General features: G+C 42.8%; 1 protein-coding gene across 1 annotated transcript in view; it reads left to right on the top strand.

Annotated features, from left to right (window-relative positions):
• Nucleotides 1–3705: 3705 nt before the first annotated feature.
• The window catches only part of LOC103208551 (zinc finger protein 354A), a 25085-nt gene continuing 9676 nt past the window's right edge, over nucleotides 3706–19114 (top strand). Inside the window, exons 1-3 of the mRNA XM_007954254.1 lie at nucleotides 3706–3738; nucleotides 9551–9677; nucleotides 11474–11569. Of these exons, the coding sequence (XP_007952445.1) occupies nucleotides 3706–3738; nucleotides 9551–9677; nucleotides 11474–11569 (256 nt within the window). The remainder of the gene's footprint in view (nucleotides 3739–9550; nucleotides 9678–11473; nucleotides 11570–19114) is intronic.

The raw sequence follows: 19114 nt of genomic DNA, 5'->3' as shown, positions 1-19114 counted from the left end.
GGAGCTCTGGTAGCATAGTGGCTAAGACACTTGCCTGCTAACCAGACGGCTGGCGGTTCAAACCCACCAGCCACTCCTCGGAAGGAAGGTTGGGTGGGCAATCCTACTTCCATAGTGATACTGCCTAGGAAACCCAAGGAGGGGTCGCTATGAGTCGGGTTTGACTCGAGGGCACATAACAACAACAACAACAATAGCTAATGATCGTGAGCATTTCTTCATGTTTGTTGGCCCAGCTGCACATTCTTAACAGATAATAATTAATTCTTTATCTAGGTTAGAAATTCTGGCTTTTGCCTTTGTTTTTCAAGCAGTAAAATTTTGTCAAATAGGGTGAGTAGTTTCTTTAACCAAACCAAACTCATTGCTGTAGAGTCAATTTTGACTCATAGCAACCCTCCTTGGGTTCCCAAGACCGTTTCACTTCAGAAGTAAATTGCCCAACCTTCCTTCCAAGGAGTGGCTGGTGGGTTTGAACGGCCAGCCTTCTGGTGAGCAGTCAAATGCCTTAAGCACTATGCTACCAGAGCTCCTAGTAGTTTCTTTAGAAGAGTAGAAATGACAATCTTAAATTCAAAATAGAGTTTTAGGTTATATCTGAAGTCACTCTATTCAGATATGCCAATACCTCAATTGTGTTTTTTTGTAAGGTTCACCACTACATCAGCAAGGCTTGCCTGGTAGTGCACCCCTGCCTCCCAAACCTTCCCCAGATCTGCCACCTCCTCCTTCTTTTTTGTTCTTCCACAACATTTATCTGCTAAAAAGCTATATAATTATGCTCCTTGGCCTACTGTGTGCTCTGCACTCCCAGTAAAGTTCTCAAGGGCAGTGATTTTGTTGTTGTTCACAGATGTATTTCAAAGATGTACTTCAAAATGCCTATCCTCATTTTAGGCGTTTTGAAACATATCTGTCAACAACAACAACAACAACAACAACAAAAATCATAAAGTGCCTCTTGTAGAACAATCGTTAAGCTTTCAGCTGCTAATCAAAAGGTCTGCGATTAGAACCTACCAACCGCTGAACAGGAAAAAGATGTAGCAGTCAGCTTCCTTAAAGACTAATCAAACAAACAAAAAAACAAACCCATTGCCAATCTAGTAGATTCCAACCCATAGCAACTCTATAGGACAGCACGCCTTTACAGGGCTGGGGCATAGTGCTCAAGGCATTTGACCACTAACCAGAAGGCTGGCTGTTCAAACACACCAGCCACTCCTGCGAAGGAAGATTGGGCAATCTACTTCCATAGGGATACCCACTTGGAAACTCAAGGAGGGGTCGCTATATGAGTCGGAAACAACTCCATGGCAGTGAGTTTGGTTTTGGGTTTTGGAATCTTTATGGAAGCAGATCTTTCACCGCAGAGCAACTGGTGTTTTCAAATCACCAACCTTTTGGTTAGCAGCCACTGCTTTAACGATTGCACCACCAGGATGCCTTTCCTTAAAAGATTAAAAAAGAAAAAAACCCAACACCACTACCATCGAGTCAATTCCGATTCATACTGACCCTAAAAGACAGAATAGTACTGCCTCAGAGGATTTCCAAGGCTGCAAATCTTCCTATTTTTCTCCTGGGGAGAGGCTGATGGGTTCGAACCCCCGACCTCGTTACCAGTTAAATGTGTTAACCAATGCACTACCAGAGCTCCTGCCTTAATTAAAGATTACAGCCTTGAAACCTTAATGGGATAGCGCGACTCCGTCCTATAGAGGGGCTCTGGTAGCATAGTGCCTAAGGCACTTACTGCTCACCAGAAGGCTGGCGGTTCAAACCCACCAGCCACTTCTCGGAAGGAAGGTTGGGCAATCCTACTTCCGCAGTGATACTGCCTCGGAAACCCAAGGAGGGGTCGCTATGAGTCGGGGCCGACTCGACGGCAAACAATAATAACAACAATCAACCCCACGACAGTGGGTTTGGGTTTTGGTTTGATCTTTCCTGGCATATAGTAGGTGCTCAATATTTTTTGTTTATTAACCAAAGGGGAAATAGCTCAGTGTTTGGCCATTTTTTACTTTTATGCAAATACAGAGATAGGAGATACTGCCTTGAAGTGTACATTAGTTCCCCTCCACTTCACTGCACAGAAGTGAAGTGGCGGAGAACCCTGGCGAGCTCCACACAATTTCTCAAGTTGGGCTGACAGGTGACAGAGCTCTTTCTGGGTCCCGCCTCCGCAGGCAAACGTGGCGAACTACACTTCCCAGTATCTTTGGGTTCTCGTGTGGACTCCATTTCCCAGCGGCATTAGCGGCCGTACCTCAATAACCCCTCCCTGCCCCGCCCCTCCTGGACCAGCCTGGGGTGCGGGGCGTTTGCCGCCCGGGTGAGCTTCTCTGGGGCCTGAGGTCCGCCCAGGCATCGCCCTGGGAGTCCAAACTCCAGGCTGCTATTGCGGCCAGGGCAGTGCCAGAGCCTCCTGCCTGCGTAGCGCGGCTGGGGTGAGGCTCGGCCTCCGGGTGCTCCCGGAGACAGGGAGTCCTGGTGAGCCGCGGAGGAGGCGGCGGGATGCGGGAGGAAGGAACCGGGCCTCGGTAGGAGGCGGTGCGGGGGTTCGTGGGTCGCGGGCGCTGCGCCCCAGAGAACAGGTCCTTGGCCGGGGTACGGAAGACACGGGCGGGGCGGATCCTACGGCCGCCGCGGGGTTCAGAGCGGCCTTTGTAGTTGCGGGCAGGCGAGGGGCGCGCGCACCTAGAGCCTTTCCACCTCTCACCAGCAGCCCTACAGACACAAGCCCTGAACATGTCAGTTTTTCCCCATAAGCCCAAGGCCCCAGCCATCCTCCTGCTACCTCCAGGCCTATTTACGGCGCCTTACCCGCCTTGTCCCTGCTGGCATTTGAATTTCCTACTGTCCTACAATTAACACGTGAAAAATGCAGTTCCTACCCTTATCGTCACGTCACCGTATCTGGGTGGCAGATGGAATTATCTGCTTTATGGGAGAAATAAATTGCTTGGGTTCCCACAATGGCAGAGCCAGGACTAAATCTAGGTCTTTGGTTTCCTTACCGTTTCCATAAGATAGCCAGCCACCCCTTATCCATTATCGGATAATGAGAAAGAAAGCCAATGATGCTTTCTTTTTCCAAAACAGTTTTCTCAAAATTCTGGTCATTGATTCCTTGACAGGAGAGGAAAGAATTAGGTGGAAAAGAGCTTGAGAAAGAGAGAAGTTGTCATTTGTCACATAGTGAGGAACAGAGCTCAGGAGCAGCCCGCCTAGATTGGAATCCTGTTACCATTCTTAGTGGCAGTATGAACTCAGGACAAACTACTCACACTGTCTTCAGTTTCCCTTTCTAAACGATGAGGATGCTAACAATGCCAACTGGTGCTACAGTGACTAAATCATGTAAAACAGGGCTTGGCATGTTGCTGCTTCTGCTGAGAGAGTCCGTTGTCCTTTTCCAAAGCCTTGCTTTCTGGATACTTCTTGAGCCAGACGAAGGGTTGGGGCCTGGGCCAGGATGTCCATAGCCCTTCTCTCTGATCCTGTTGGCTCCTGGCTCCTTCTGACTCCCCTCTCTAAGGGCACCTCTGCTTACACCCAGCTTATGGTAAGGATTTCGGAGCTGCTAATTTCTGAGGGGTAGAAAGCAGAAGTGGCTTCCTTCTGTCTCCCTTTCTCTTCTCTCAGATCCACCTTCTGGACACTCCTCCCATCCTCAGGGGAAGAGCCCAGCAAGAGGACATGGCTACGGGACAAAGAGACGCAAAGCCTCAGGTGAGTTCATTTCTATTTCAGTTCCCATGGATGAATGTTTTCCAAAAATACCCTCTTCCTAAAATTCTGTCCCCAGTACAGTCTTCTCCAGGATCTAGAGCCCAGGTTCCTTTCCCAAGGAGGAGTTGGTCTACCCTGCTGGCTGGTGGATTCTGTGAGGAATGCTTATTCATCCCCTATCCATGTCTAGTGTTTCTCTTTTTATTTAGTTAGTTCCTAATACACATTCTTGTTCATTAATCTCAATCCATTGTGTGATTGCTAATTTGACAGGTAAGCTCCTATATGTCTTATATCACTGGGGACAAAATAAACATGCCTGCTTGGAAAAGTTTCTTTCTGGTCTTGCCTCCTTCACTCAGCATGTCTTCCTCCCTGCCCTTGGCAAAAACGCTTTTCTTTTTCTTTCCACCTCTGAGGATCTTGATACCTTCCCCAGGCTTCTCTAACGCATACTCAAAACTCACTGCCGTCAAGTTGGAGCCGACTCATAGCGACCCCTCCTTGGGTTTCCAAGGTAGTATCTCTATGAAAGTAGATCACCCAGTTTTCCTTCTGAGGAGTGACTGTGGGTTTGAACTGCCAGCCTTCTGGTTAGCAATCAAATGCCTTAGTTACTATGCCACCAGAGCTCCTCTCCAACCCATAGTTTTAGATTTGTTTTGCCTCTTTACCTTATGAATTACATTCTTGCTTTTACCACTCACTTAAAAACTATTTTTAACTGGAAATAATTCAGTATTCCCATGTCATGGGAGTAGAGAGGGGCCATGCCCAGGTTAGCCAATGCCAGAGCCATGTTGGAGGGAACACAGTTTGTAGCAATCTCTTGAGTTCAGGGGCAGATGGAAGACTCCTCAGGAGACCACAGGGGTGGTCATGGGATATAGGTAGTGGAGAGGCCATGTACACAGTGGTTAGGAAGTGGGGATCTCAAGCCAGCAGGCCTGGTTTTTAACCCATCTCCCCTGCTGCCATTTGTGGACCTTGTACAAACAACTCCACTTCTCTATGCTCCAGTTTTTTTCACTGTAAAAAAGGAATAACAACTACCTAGTTATTTAGTGCTGCTCTAACAGAAATACCACAAGTGGGTGGCTTTAAAAAATAGAAGTTTATTTTCTCACAGTTTAAACCCACTGCCATTGAGTAGATTCCAACGTACAGTGACACCGTAGCACAGAGCAGAACTGCCCCATAGGGTTTCCAAGGCTGTAAATATTTACGGAAGCATATTGCCACATCTTTCTTCCACAGAGCAGCTGGCAAGTTTGAACAACTAACCTTTTTTGTTAGTAGCCAGATGCTTTAACCACTGTACCTCCAGAGTTCCTTCCAGAGGTATAAAAAACTCAAAACCAAACTCACTGCTGTTGAGTCAGTTTCAATGCATAGTGATGCCCATTGGATTACCAAGGCTATAAATTTTTACTGCCTCATCTTTCTTTTGTAGAGTGACTGGTGGATTCGAACTACTGACCTTTTGGTTAGCAGCCTAATACCTTAACCACTATACGACCAGAGGCATAGGGGTTAGGATTTACAGTCCAGATTTTTAGGGGACGTAATTCAGCCCATAACAACAATCATGCCTACTTCATAAGAAAGATGAGAGGATCATAACAATTACTACATGGAAAGTGCTTAGATCAGGGTATGGCATATGGTGGATGCTCAATATGTGGTTGGTGAAGTATGTTATTGTTTTAAAAATAATAGTAACTTCTGTAGATACAGTTATACAATATTTCTAGCACCTAGAATATATTTGTCCTCTACTCATTCTTCAACTAATAAAATAGTTTATGTTTATTTCATATCTGGCATGTTTGGGAATGTGCTGAGAGCTTTACATTTGTTATTTCTCACGGTCACAGCAATTATTATTCTCATTTTAATTACAAGGAACTGGAGACTCAAAGAAGTCAAAGCATTTGAATTCAAGTCTGTATGTTTTCTGGGCTATGAATTCATGCCCATTAATCATCCAGCCTCAAGTGCATCTTTCAGAACACAGGGCAGATCCAGCCCAGGTATTATCAGAGCTCTTCTGCAGTGTGACATTGCCTATGGACCCATGAAATGAAGAAGTGTTTGATCTTCTGAGGTGAAAGCCAGGGTGTGCTCTTTCATATTTGGGTTGTTCTTCTTTCTTTTAAACCATTTTCATCTATTCCTATGGAGCCAAGCTATTCTCTTGGCCAGAATCTTTTCCATCCCTGTATGTGACTGTATCCTATATGAAATTCTTCATAACCTCATCTGCTCCCCAGACACAGCACTTCATGGACATATGTATAAAAATCAATGATGAGAAGTTTAAGACTACAGAGACCATAGAAAGTGCTGGGTTGCTGCTTGAATAATTTAGAAAGATCAGCACAAGGCCAGTCCCTGTGAGGCGGAGGGTAAAGATGTCCCAGATGTCCAACTTTTCCAAACTGCCATGCCACTCCATCATGTCTGACCTCAACTCTTCCTCCTCCTCTCAGTACTCTCCATCCTGCCTTAAGGTTCTGCACTTTGCTGTAATGTTTCACAGAACTCATGAACTACCAGGAAATGGCTCACATGCTAGTGGTGGAGGTCTGGGAGGCTGGGAGGCTGGGAGGCTGGCAAGCAGGCAAGTCCCAGGTCTGTGAGTAGGTTTGGAGGATTCTCCCAACTCTTATGGTTGCAGGGGTTGGTGAACCCAAATCAGAGGATCAGATGATAGTGTCAAGTCCAGGGGTGAGATGATGATGAACCAAATGTGGAACCAGAGCAAGAGAGCAAACTTTCCCAAAACCTCCCTATATATACCCTCAGGGAATCTAAGGGTAGTGACTTGAATCACATCCTCCAGAAAAGCGGGTCTCAAGATGCATTCCACCCTAAGCAGGCATATACCAAAAAAAAAAAAAACATACTCACTGCCATCAAGTCATTTCTGTTTCATAGTGACCTTCATTGGGTTTCCCAAGCTGTAAATCTTTATGGAAGTAGATCGCTCAGTCTTCCTTCTGCGGAGCAGCTCATGGGTTTGAACTGCTGGCCTTCCAGTTAGCAATGAAGTGCCTTATCCATTACACCACCAGAGACTAGGATTTACAATACTCCACAAAATGGAGGATGATGCCTAGAAGGGCCATATTAAGCAATTCACTACACTGCAGTTACAAGTTAAAAAACTTTTGTCGTGGTCCTGCCTCTATAAAGTATGGGACTTGTGGTCTTGAATACTCTGGATCTTGTGATTCTCATCTATAAAATGAGGATTGAACTGTTGTTGTTATCATTATGTGCCATCGAGTCAGCCCCGACTCATAGCGACCCCTCCTTGGGTTTCCGAGGTGGTATCACTCCAGAAGTAGGATTGCCCAACCTTCCTTCTGAGCAGTGGCTGGTGGATTTGAACCGTCAGCCTTCTGGTTAGCAGTCAAGTGCCTTAGGCACTGTTCTACCAGAGCTCCATACAGTCTATCCAGCTACACATTTTTCTTTTATTGTTCAAATAATTGAACAGTTACTTCTTATGTTTTTCTTGTTTGTCAATTGAATTGTATGTTCTTTGAGGGCCAGGATGCCACCAGAGCTCCTATAAATATTGTGCATGCTCATGGTAAAGGTTTCAGAGAATAAAAAGTACACACATAAAGAAGAAAGTAAAATCAATCTTAATTTTACCATCTGGAGTCACTGTCACCCCTTTGATGCACATCCCTCAGAATCATTTTCTGTGCACATATACACACTTATTTATGTTTTGCACAAATGGGAACAAATTAAACATAATGATATATACCCTAGTTTTTGCACTTATTATCATGGACAATGTCATGTCCTATCCACGATATGCAGATGACACAACTTTGCTTGTTGAAAGCAAAGAAGACTTGAAGCACTTACTGATGAAAAATAAAGACTGCAGCTTACAGTATGGATTACACCTCAACATAAAGAAAACAAAAATCCTCACAACTGGACTAAAAAGCAACATCATGATAAATGGACAACAGATTGAAGTTGTCAAAGATTTTGTTTCACTTAGATCCACAATCAATACCAATCAGTGAATCAAAGGATGTATTGTATTGGGCAAATCTGCTGCAAAAGACCCTTTTAAAGTGTTAAAGAGCGAAGATGTCACTTTGAAGACTAAGGCATGCTGACCCAAGCCATTGTCTTTGCAATGACCACATGTGCATGTGAAGGCTGGGCAAGGAGTAAACAAGACTGCAGAAGAATTGATGCATTTGAATTGTGGTGTTGGCAAAGAGAACTGCCAGAAGACTGAAAACCTATCTCGGAAGAAGTGCAGCAAGAATGCTCCTTAGAAGCCAGAATAGCCAGACTTTGTCTCTTACACTTTGGTCATGTTATCAGGAGGGACCATTCCCTGGAGAAGAATATCATGCTTGGTGAAATAGAGGGTCAGCGAAAAAGTGGAAGACCCTCAGTGAGATAGGTTGACACAGTGGCTACAACAGTGGGCTCAAGCATGGCAGTGATTGTGAGGATGGTGCGGGACTGGGCAGTTGTTTCATTCTGCTGGACGTAGGGTCTCTGAGTTGAAACCAACTTGGCAGCACTTAGCAATAAAAACAACATTAGCGTGGATGTCTTTGGATCTTAAAAATGTAGACTTGATACTTGATCATTAAAACAAACAAACAAACAAAAAAAAAAAACCTGTTGCTGTCGAATTGATTTTGACTCATAGCGACCCTGTAGGGCAGAGTAGAACTTTCCAAGACTCTGATATTTTCAGAAGCAGACTGCTACACCTTTCTTCTCTGGAGCAGGTGGTGAGCTCAAACCACCAAACTTTTGGTTAGCAGCCAAGTGTTTTAACCACTGTGCCACCAAGTTTCCTCAAAGAACTTAATCATTACATGCTATTTAATCATATGGATTTGTTAGTTATTGACTTGATGACAGTGGATTTGGTTTGCTTTGGAACATACGGACTTTTAGTGAATCAGATGGTCAGGCACAGTTTTAAGTACATTTACTTTTTAACCCTACGAATTAGGCACTGCGAGACAGTTTTGTAAAGTGATTAAGAATGGAACCTTGGATATCTGCTAGAATTGGAATCCCAGATCTACCATTGACCTGCTTTGTGGCTTTAGACAGATATCTTACTCTCACAATGACTTTATTTTCTTATGTGTAATATGGAAATAATATTAGTAACTACTTCACGGGGTTATTGTGGAGATTAAATAAAGCTAAAACTAAAGATTAATATAAAGCTCTAAGAATAGTGCCTGGCCCATAGAAAGCATTTAGTAAATGAGAGCTATTTTAATTATTACTGTCCTTAAGTTTGAGTAATCTCACAGTCATACAGGTAATGCCATGAATTATTAAACCTAGCCTCCATCTGTGGTTAATTAGGTTGTTTCCATTTTTTGCTATTACAAACACCATAATAAATATCCTTGTATCTACATTTTTGGGCACTATTACTATACAAATATAATAATTGGTGGGTTAAGGAACATGCACATTTGAAATGTCTTTTAAAATTATATTATAAATTTTTGAATCACCATCAGAAAGATTATTCTAATTAACACTCCCACTAATGGTCTTAATAACTACGCATCTCTTACAGTGTTTAGCAATGCCTGGTTCATACTTAATGCTGCTCAGTCTATATTTGCCATTGGTTGATTATTCATTAATCAAATGACTTAGAACCTTCAGAACCTTGAATGACATCAGAAACTTTTCATGAATAGCCTGCCTGCCTCCCCCTAACTGACACCTTCTTCATTTTCTGTGCTGCATAGTCTGGATGAACTTGAATGGCTTATCATTACAGATGACAGTGACATTCAAGGATGTGGCTGTACTCTTCACTAGGGATGAGTGGAGAAAGCTGGATCCTTGTCAGAGGAACTTATACCGAGATGTGATGCTGGAGAACTATAGCAACTTGGTCTCGTTGGGTAAGGAAAAGTTTCCTCTGTAGATTCAGAAGTCAGAAATTGGATTGTCTCAATACCTCATGGATAAAAACCATGAGTCATCAAAAAACTTTGGTGGAGTTCTGTTATAGACTGCCCCTTATAGGATCTTTACAAATAAATATAAAAACATATTCCCCCTTATTGACATAGAATTACCCTATGTATGAGAATGGAGAGAGTGCTATTGATAATCATCCCCTTCCCTCTGTACAATCAAACATTAGAAATTTCTTCATGGCTCAGCATCATATCCCTAAAATGATTGCTGTGTAGTTGGTTGGATTGCTCATTTCTTAATAGAGAGTTTATTTAACTTCTCAGGCCTGCAACTTGCCTTTTCCACTTCCCTTTTCTAGATAGAAGAACATTATTTAAGCCAGTAATCAGCAAACTTTTTCTACAAAGAGACAGATAGTAAATATTTTAAGCTTTGAGGGCCACATATTCTCTCAGTAGTGTTTTTCTTCCTTTTCTTTTTTTAACAGCTCTTTTCTTGAGGGCAATACATAAACAAGAGTGCCTTGGATTTGGCTCATAACACATAGTTTGGTGACTGCTGCCATCTTTGAAAGGGAATCAGATCATTTTTCCTCGTGTATATAATCCTTTCTTTAGACACTTGTTTGCAAATGTACATTTAACATATTCCCCCTTCTATACAAAGCTAATGGTACCTGTTACTCAAAGCTGCATGTTTGCCAAATTTCTCTGTCTTGCAATTAATTATAACATAATCATGTCATATAAGTCATTTGTCTTTCCCCTAACACATCCCCTCACACATTATGGGGTCACAGTCTTGAGCACCCAACAGAAGCCCTTTGTACTATTCTTTCAATTTCCCACCAAGTTCTATTTTTCTACTGACTGAAGATCTGCAACTAAATACTACCATACCTCTTTATGTCAAGGAAAACTACCAAAAAGGACTTGGGGGTGGCATCTTCTGAGAACCTTAACTTCACGAGGGAAAGACAGAATCACCATCAGCCCCAGGCTGATTGCTTTGAAGCTGAAGTCAGCCGTCCGACCGTCCTCAAACCTTTTTACCAATTGTGACACCAACCATCCTTCCCGCAGTACTCTCTATTTCTCTCTTAGGTTCAGTAATTCATTGCAGTGGCCGCGTAGAACCCCAAGACATTACTCAAGATTAGAGGTTTATTAGGGAAGTAACAGGTTATAACAGGCAACCATTCAGGTTCAGGAATGCTCAGGATACAATTCTTTGGTCAAAACAGCTTTTTCTCAGCAGTGCTGCAGTCATGCTTCTCTCTGGCCTCAGCCTTTGCTCTTCTTTGGCCAGTGCTACAAAGCCCTGTAAGCTTTGCTGATAGGTGCCCAAAGAGACACCACACTCCTCTAGCAAGGCTTCTACCCAAAGGCAATCAGATTTCTCACTCCACGGGCCAGGAAGCCCACTGCTCTGTCTTTTGCTAGTCTCTTAGTTCTGCTGCCTCTGCTGCCATCTCTCTGCCACGGAGCTCTCAGATCCAAGGGCATACTCTACTCCTGCTCTTCTTTCTTGATGGTAATGAGATCCTTCTTACTACCTTTCCCCACATTATGGTTCCATATACCCTATTTTGTCTTATTTACATTATTAGCATGCTATCCAATCCCCTTGTTGGGCCAGAAGCACCTCACATGTGTATACTCCCACCCAGTCATCTGGTAAGAGTCATGAAGACAATGGCTAGAAGAGCCATTTTAAGTAATTCACTGCACTGCAAAAACCAAATCTTTTTTTTTTTTCCCATTTTGTCTATAAGCAGGACCCTCATTTTCCAAGCCTAAAGTCATCTCCCTGTTGCAGCAAGGAGAAGAGCCCTGGAAGATAGAGAAAGAAAGTCCCAGAGGTTCCTCTCTGGGTAAGTGGATGGGACTGAAGTGCCTGAGTGTCACTACAGGTAACAGTCTGGTTCTTTAAAGAGGAAGATGTACTTTGGAGGTGTTGATTGAGAATTTTTCTTCAGAGTTCTCAGTCCTCAAGAGAAGGTAGGGAAGGGGAAACTAAAGCTCCCAGACATGGGCTTTCTCAACAAGTATAGTGTATTTAAGGAATTACAAATAATTCCTTCTGGCTGAAACTCAGGGTGTATATATGGAAAGGGAAGAAGGTCAAGAAGGAATGAGATTGAAAAGCTAGGTAGGGGCCACATTATTTAATGCTTTGGTACAATTTTAAGATATTTGAACTGTCCTATAGATGGCTATGGGAGCTCTGGTAGCCTAGCACTTAAGGCACTTAACTGCTAACCAGAAGGCTGGCGGTTCAAACCCACCAGCCACTCCTCAGAAGAAAGGTTGAGCAATCTACTTCTGTAGTGATATCGCCTTGGAAACCCAAGGAGGGGTCGCAATGAGTCAGGTCCAGCTCAACGGCACATAACAACAACATGGATGGCTCTGGAGGGTAGTCCAGCGGTTCACCCCTTGACCTCTAACTGAAAGGTCTATGGTTTAAACTCACCCAGTGGCTCTATGGGAGAAAAACCTGGTGATCTGCTTCTGTAAATATTACAACCTAGGAAACCCTTTGGGATGGTCCTACTCTGTCCTATAAGGTTGCTATGGGTCGAGATGGACTCAATGGCAAACAACAATAACAATGTGGATGTGGATGAATGGGAATAATTAAAGGATTTAAGCAGAATTATACAGTCCTTTATACTTGAGAAATGGTCTGAATCAGAAACAATTTGTCTTTCAATAAATGAATAGCTAAAGAAGCTGTGGTGTGTCCTTATTTGGCATACATTGCCACAGTTAAAAAGGAAGAACACACTGGTGTGGACAGAGCTCCAAGGCACCTTAAGAGCAAAAGCAAGTTACAGAGCAACATTATGATATTACACCACTCATGTTTAAAGATAATTATGTATGTTATATTTTTGTTTATATGTATAATATGCATATAAGTACAGAGTAAAAGGTTAGGAGGATACACATTGACTGGTAATAGTAGCTATATTTAGAATATTGAAAATGAAGTGGTGAAAGGGGATTTTATTATTAATTACAATATTTCAACTTTTCACAAAGAATATATTCATAAAGTCTTTGTGTAATTTAAATTTCATAAGAATGTGCACTTTGGAAACATTGTAGATGATAGGTTTAAAGTGAGGCAAAACTAGAGAGGGAAACTTTGCAGAGATTACTGTAGTAATCTGGGGAAGAAGTTCTTAGGGCCTGGATAAAGGCACTTACCTTCATGAGGAAGCAGAAAAACACAGGAGGGGGAGCAGGTTTGTTAAGAGTATAGGCTGAGTAAGGTACAGGATGCCTGTCCTCTGAGATAGAAGTAAAATACTCAGGTGGTATTATACGGCTTCTATAGCTAGTGGGCAGCTGTATAAGATAGATGGGTTGCAACTCAAATAGAGAGTCAGGAAGTCATCACTACAAAATGACATATGAAGCCTTGAGCTGACTAAATGAGGCAAAATGGCAAAGTCTGGAATTCCAGGGAACATCAGCATTGCCAGGTAGGTTAAGAAAGAGGAATCTGTGATGGAGCCTAAGAAGAAGTCATCAGAAAGAGAGACTAATGTGAGCGGCAAGTATCGTGGAAGTTGGGAAATGAGAGCCGTTTAAGTTAAAGCTCAGACTCCCAGACGATTGAGGTTCAAACTTTTGCTCACTGCTTTTTTGCCCCTTAGAACTTAGTACATGATAAGTGCTGTGCTGGGCACTGGTGGCACATTGGATGGAAAGAGACCAAGGTCCTGCACTTATGGAGCTCACAGTCTGGTGGGAAAGATGGGTGCTAATAAACTAAGCACACACAAAGCCATGAAATTACAAATTCTGAAAAGTACCAGGAAGGAAAGATAAAAAGTGCTATGAGAACATACAATAGGAGAGAGCAGTGTCAGCAAAGGCTTCTCTGAGGATCTGCAGGGTGTAGAGGGTCTCTTGAGGATGTAGAGAACTTACTTCATGCATTGGGAGTGGCAGTTCTCAGGAATGGTCCTGAGAAAGGAAGCCAGTTAGCTGAGACAGGGAGCCATGAGAACGGTGTAAGAGTCAACTGGAGAGAAAAGCAAGGACCATGTCACACTCAGCCATGGACCCTGTCACAGAATTTGATTTGTATTTGAAAATACAAAATGCCACTGAAAAAATACAAAAAGCCACTAACATGAAAGCCACTGAGGAGTTTGAAATACTCTGGCCACATGCCCAGGTTTACATTCTGAAAAGCTCACACTGCAACCAAGGTGGAAAGCATGCTGGAGTTGAAGTGGGAAGACTTGTTAGAGGCCATTGTCATGTCTATACAAATCAATGAGGGCCCCTCAGGACCAGGGCCCATCAGCAGGGCAGGCTATCTAGGTCCTGGAAGCCCCCATGCTGGGGGAGAGCTTTCTGTCTTCTATTAGTTGGGATTTTTTTCATGAGAACCACAGTTGTCTATCTTTTTGACTCTCATTTGGGAGAAATACATTAATTTTGGGACAACTGTAGGAGCCACCACTATATAAACAGAGAATGAAGATGGCAGGGAACGAGGTGAGAGTTAGGGGAGTTAATCTGGCCATTAGGTATGGACTGAGTCTAGCGTGAAAAATCGAAGTAATTGTTCTCTCTCTTCTCACTTTGGGAGCATTTCGTTGATGAGTGAGTCTCCTGAAGTGAAGTGAGTATTAATTGCCATGAGTGGAATAGAAAGTATGACTGGCATTCAAGCTGACACTGGGGCCACCTGACAGTAGGATCAGAGTCTTCAGCTTCCTTCTATGGTTTGGGAAGAATCCCTGAAGGAAAACTGAGCGTGTGTCTGAAGGAAGTGAAGGACATCCAGCACTGACCAGTATGTGTGTTTCTGTTGATGGCATGAGCCTCCTTTCTTCTTAAAGATCACAGTCAGGTGGCAAGTCCTGGGAGTGCTGCCATGTGGTGGTCATAGGGGTGCACATTAGGAGACTGCAGAACCACCTGGTGAGTCTCCCACCTGCCTGGACTGTAATGTCCTCAGGAGAGCTTCTGTTTGCTTCACTCTGCACACAACTGAAGGAATTGGATGTTCTTGGAAGTACCTTAGATCAGAACTAAAAACACCCTTTCAACACCAGTGACCAAAAAGCTTGCAGTCCCAGGGGTAGGACTGCATAAAACCTCAAGTTGCCTCAAATTGTATAGTTAGAAGAACTATTTTCACTTAAAAACTGTTAGCAAACAGGAAAGAAGAAACAAAGGAAAATAGACTAGTGAATGTCACCCATTGGTGTGTCAGTTTTCATTTGAGAGATGGGAGGAAGTTACTCAAAGGATGCAGCTCCCTCACTTAAGAAATGAGCCCAAAGTATAACCATTGAGGCAGTGGTTTTCTGGAATATTTATATGAAGAGGGATGAAACCAATTTGTATATTTCATAGTTTAATATATACCCAAATGTAATATTCTTGAAATCTAAATTTTTTTAAATTCCAGCCATTATCTAGATAAATTAGTTCCTTTCAGTGAAAACTGTTTTTCTTTCTCTTTTTCTCTTCCTTTGTTTTTTGAATGCACGAAGCTACCTATGGCTAACTGAACCTACACACATCATTCACTGCATGCATAAGGGTAGTCAGCTGAGACAGCTTTCAACTCATCAAGATTTTCTGGGGCTGCTGCTGCACATAGGAAGGGGCTTCTTTTTCTAATCTGAGTTGCCTTAGGGGTTAGCAACAGCCCCAGTGAATAGAATGTAATGCTTTGTAAAATGCAAATGTTCTTACAAGGTGAAAGTGGAGCTAAAATGCTCTGTAGTTCTGTTTAATATGTATGACTTAGTTTTGTTCTTGTTCCCCTGCCCTCCCCAACAAAGACTCCTCCTTGGGCTCCACACCTCCCCTTTTACTGTCATCATCATCCTCTTAGCGGCTAGAATGTCTTTTTAAAAGGTAAATCAGGCTATATCATTCCCATACTCAAAACTTCTAGGGCTTCCATCACATAGAACCCAGTGTCCTCATTGCGGCCTACAGAGTTGATCTGACCCTGGCTACCTTTTCACTTTCTTCTCTTTCATGTCGTCTAATCACACTGACCACCTGGCATCTTTGTCAGGCAGGCCAGGCAGGTTCCCATCTCAGGGCCTCTGCACTTGGTTTTTTTCTCCTAGACCATTCTTCCTGATGGCCACAGGTCCACATGACTTGCTTCCTCGTGTTGCACATGTCTCTGCTCAGATGTTACTTTCTTGAATAGGCCACACTCATCAAAACACAGTCCTCTATCCTTCACATTCTTTATCCCCTCATCATGCTTTATTTTCTTTCAGAGTGTTTATCACAATCTAATGTTGTTATTGTTGTTGTTATGTGCTGTCGAGTCAGACCTGACTCATAGTGACCCCTCCTTGGGTTTCCGAGGCGGTATCACTATGGAAGTAGATTGCCCAACCTTCTTCCATATCTAATATTGTTGTTATGTGTCGTCGAGTTGGACCCAACTCATAGCAACCCCTCCTTGGGTTTCGAAGTCAGTATCGCTATAGAAGTAGATTACTCCATCTTCCTTCCGAGGAGTGGCAGGTGTTTATTATTCACTGTCTCTTCTTGATTAAAAGCTCCCTGATGCTGGGTTGTCTGTTTTGTTCTTTGCCATGCTCCCACAGTACCTAAAACAGTGCCTGTTTTTTTTTGATGAATGCATGAATGACATGAACTAGGCTAGTGGTGATGGAGATAGAAAGAAGTGAACGAATTCCAGAGATATTTAGGAGATAAAAGCAGCAAGACTTAGTGATGTATTGGATATGGAGTGCTTTGGTTACTTCAAGCTTCTGTAACAGAAAATACCACAAATGGGGTGGCTTGAAGAAAGAGAAATTTATTCTTTTAGAATTTTGGAGGCTAGAAGTCCGAGTTCAAAGTGCCAGGCTCGGGCTGGGTGAAAACCCCTCGACCTTGGGCTTCAGCTCTGCCTCTTGCTCCTAGCCCACTGAAGCTGGAGGCATCTTTTCACTTAGGTAGCTGCTGGTTGCTGAGGCTGACAAACCCAAGGTTGACAAATAAAAAGGCACAGTCCAGATATTACCAAATCACATGGAAGGCTATTGATTCAAGTCTAGTAAGAGTCCCAAGATGAGCAGACAACATGGCAGCCTGCTGAACAACGACTTGCCTACAAGCAGGGTTCAAGTGTGCCAAAAGCTACAGACCATTTCTAACTAAAAAGAAAATCAAACTCACTGCCATTGGGTCAATTCTGACTCAGCAACCCCCTTTGGGTTTCCAAGGTGGTATATCTTTGCAGAAGCAGATTGCCCCATCGTCCTTCTACAGAGGGGCTGGTGGGTTCGAACCACCAACCTTCATGTTAGCAGTCAAATGCCTTAGGCACTATACCACCAGAGCTCCTTGACCAGTCCTAAAGCTTCTCCTTCTATACTGGGAGCAGATCCTAAGGCAGCTACTCAGCTGCTCACAATAGATTCCACCATGGAGTTGATTACCAGTCTCATCACGAGGAATACTATATCCAGCTGCCTAGCCACTCAAACCAGGCCCAGCCAAGTTGACGCATAACCTTGACTACCACATGGAGGATAAAGGAAATAGAGATCTGATTTTTGGACATGGTATCAAGTTTCGTTTCTAATGAATTAAATTGTCTTTAGTTGATCCAGTTGTCTAAGTGGAGAGTCAAGTAGCCTGTTGAGTTTGCAGTAGTGTACCTTAAAATATAGTGTAGGTGTGGGATGTAAATTTGGGAGACCATAGTCAATATAAAGTATTTACAACAATGGCTGAGGTGAAGTTAACCTAAGGAGAGAGTTCCAAATATAATAAGAGAAAGAAAGAACCTAGGACTTATCCTTGAAGAACTCCAGCATTTCGTGGCCGGGTAGAAGAAAATGAACCCATTGGGAAGGCGTGTAGCTGTAAGATAGGAGGAAAAGTAAGAGTCTGGTGTCATTGAAGGTAAGGCTCATGATAAAATGGTAGCAGTAGCAATGGGGAGAAGATGAATTTGAGAAATATTTAGATGGTAGAATTGACAGATCTTGTTAATTGATTAGATAAAGGGGCTGAGGGAGTGAGAGGTGTTAAAGATGACTTAAGATTTTTATTTATAACTGGTGCTGTTTAGAGCAAAGTTAAAAGGGTTAAAGGAAGTGATGATTCAGTTTTAGTTATTAGTAATCTATAGCTTCTATAACAGAAATATCACAAGTAGATGGGTTTAACAAACAAATTTATTTTCACCATTTAGGAGGCTGAAAGTCTGAATTCAAGGCACTAATTCTAGGGGAATGTCTTTGTCTCCTTTCATATCTGTGGGCCAGGAGTACCTTGGAGATTGCCATGTGTCTTAGCATCAATCTTCCCTTGGGTCTAGGAGGTTCTCAGTGCCGGGACTGTGGGTCCAAAGAAGACTCTGCTCCCAGCTCTTCTTTCTTGGTGGTAGTGAAGTCCCTCACCTCTCTGCTTGCTTCTCTCTCCTTTCATCTCTTCTAAGATAAAAAGTGTGACTTAAGCTAGGGTGTAACTTAAGTAGTGGTGGGACTTCAGTCATATCCTCTTGTAAGGGTGTGACTCTACACATCCCACACTGATCCTGCTCCATTAACATATAGAAGTTAGGCTTTACAACACATCACAAAATAGAGGGTAAATCACGAAAGGAGAACCACAAAATACTAGGAATGATGGCCTAGCCAAGTTAATACATACTTTGCAGGAACACAGTTCAATCCATGACAGGCATGTTGAATTTGAAGTGTCTTTGAGACATCAAGGTTGTTATTTTGAGTAAGCAATTGATTTGGAGAGGAGAGAAGTCCTGCCTATGGAAAGAGTACAGAGTGAAAAGAATTGGGACCAAGGACTAAACCCTAGGGAATGCAAGGCATTAAAGATCAGGTAGAGGAAAATGAGTTCCCAAAAGAGATTCTGGCTGCTGAAAACTGAGGAAAATGTAGGGGGAAGTATGGTGTCGCTGTAGCTTAGGAAGAGAGTGTCTCAAGGAAAATGAGGGGTCACTATCAGTAGCTCCTGGGAGGTAAATTAGGTGAGCTGAAGAGAGTGTCTTAGCCACATTGAAAAAGTGCAGTGCAGAACAGGAAGTATGATACTTTTATATAATAAAGGAGGGGAATATAGTAATAAGTAAATAATTGTATGTATGTATGTATTTCGTTATGTTGTAGAAAAAGGTAAAATCAAAACAATAAAAATGGTTACTTATAAGGTGAAAGGTGAAGGAACAGAGAGGACAAGGATAGAATCTAGAATTTTTTTTAAGGTATCTTGTTTTATAGTTTTGACTTTGGGACTATTAAAATGTTTTATAAAATTATACAACAATATTAAATGAAAATTTGTTGTTGTTGTTGTTGTTATGTGCCGTCGAGTCAGCCCCGACTCATAGCGACCCCTCCTTGGGTTTCTGAGGCAGTATCACTATGGAAGTAGGA

Source organism: Orycteropus afer, unplaced genomic scaffold (assembly GCF_000298275.1).
Source record: "Orycteropus afer afer isolate SDZICR_OR568_19922 unplaced genomic scaffold, OryAfe1.0 scaffold00455, whole genome shotgun sequence".
NCBI lineage: Eukaryota > Metazoa > Chordata > Mammalia > Tubulidentata > Orycteropodidae > Orycteropus > Orycteropus afer.
Note: the sequence above shows the minus strand (reverse complement) of the source record. Positions and strands in the feature narration are given on the sequence as shown.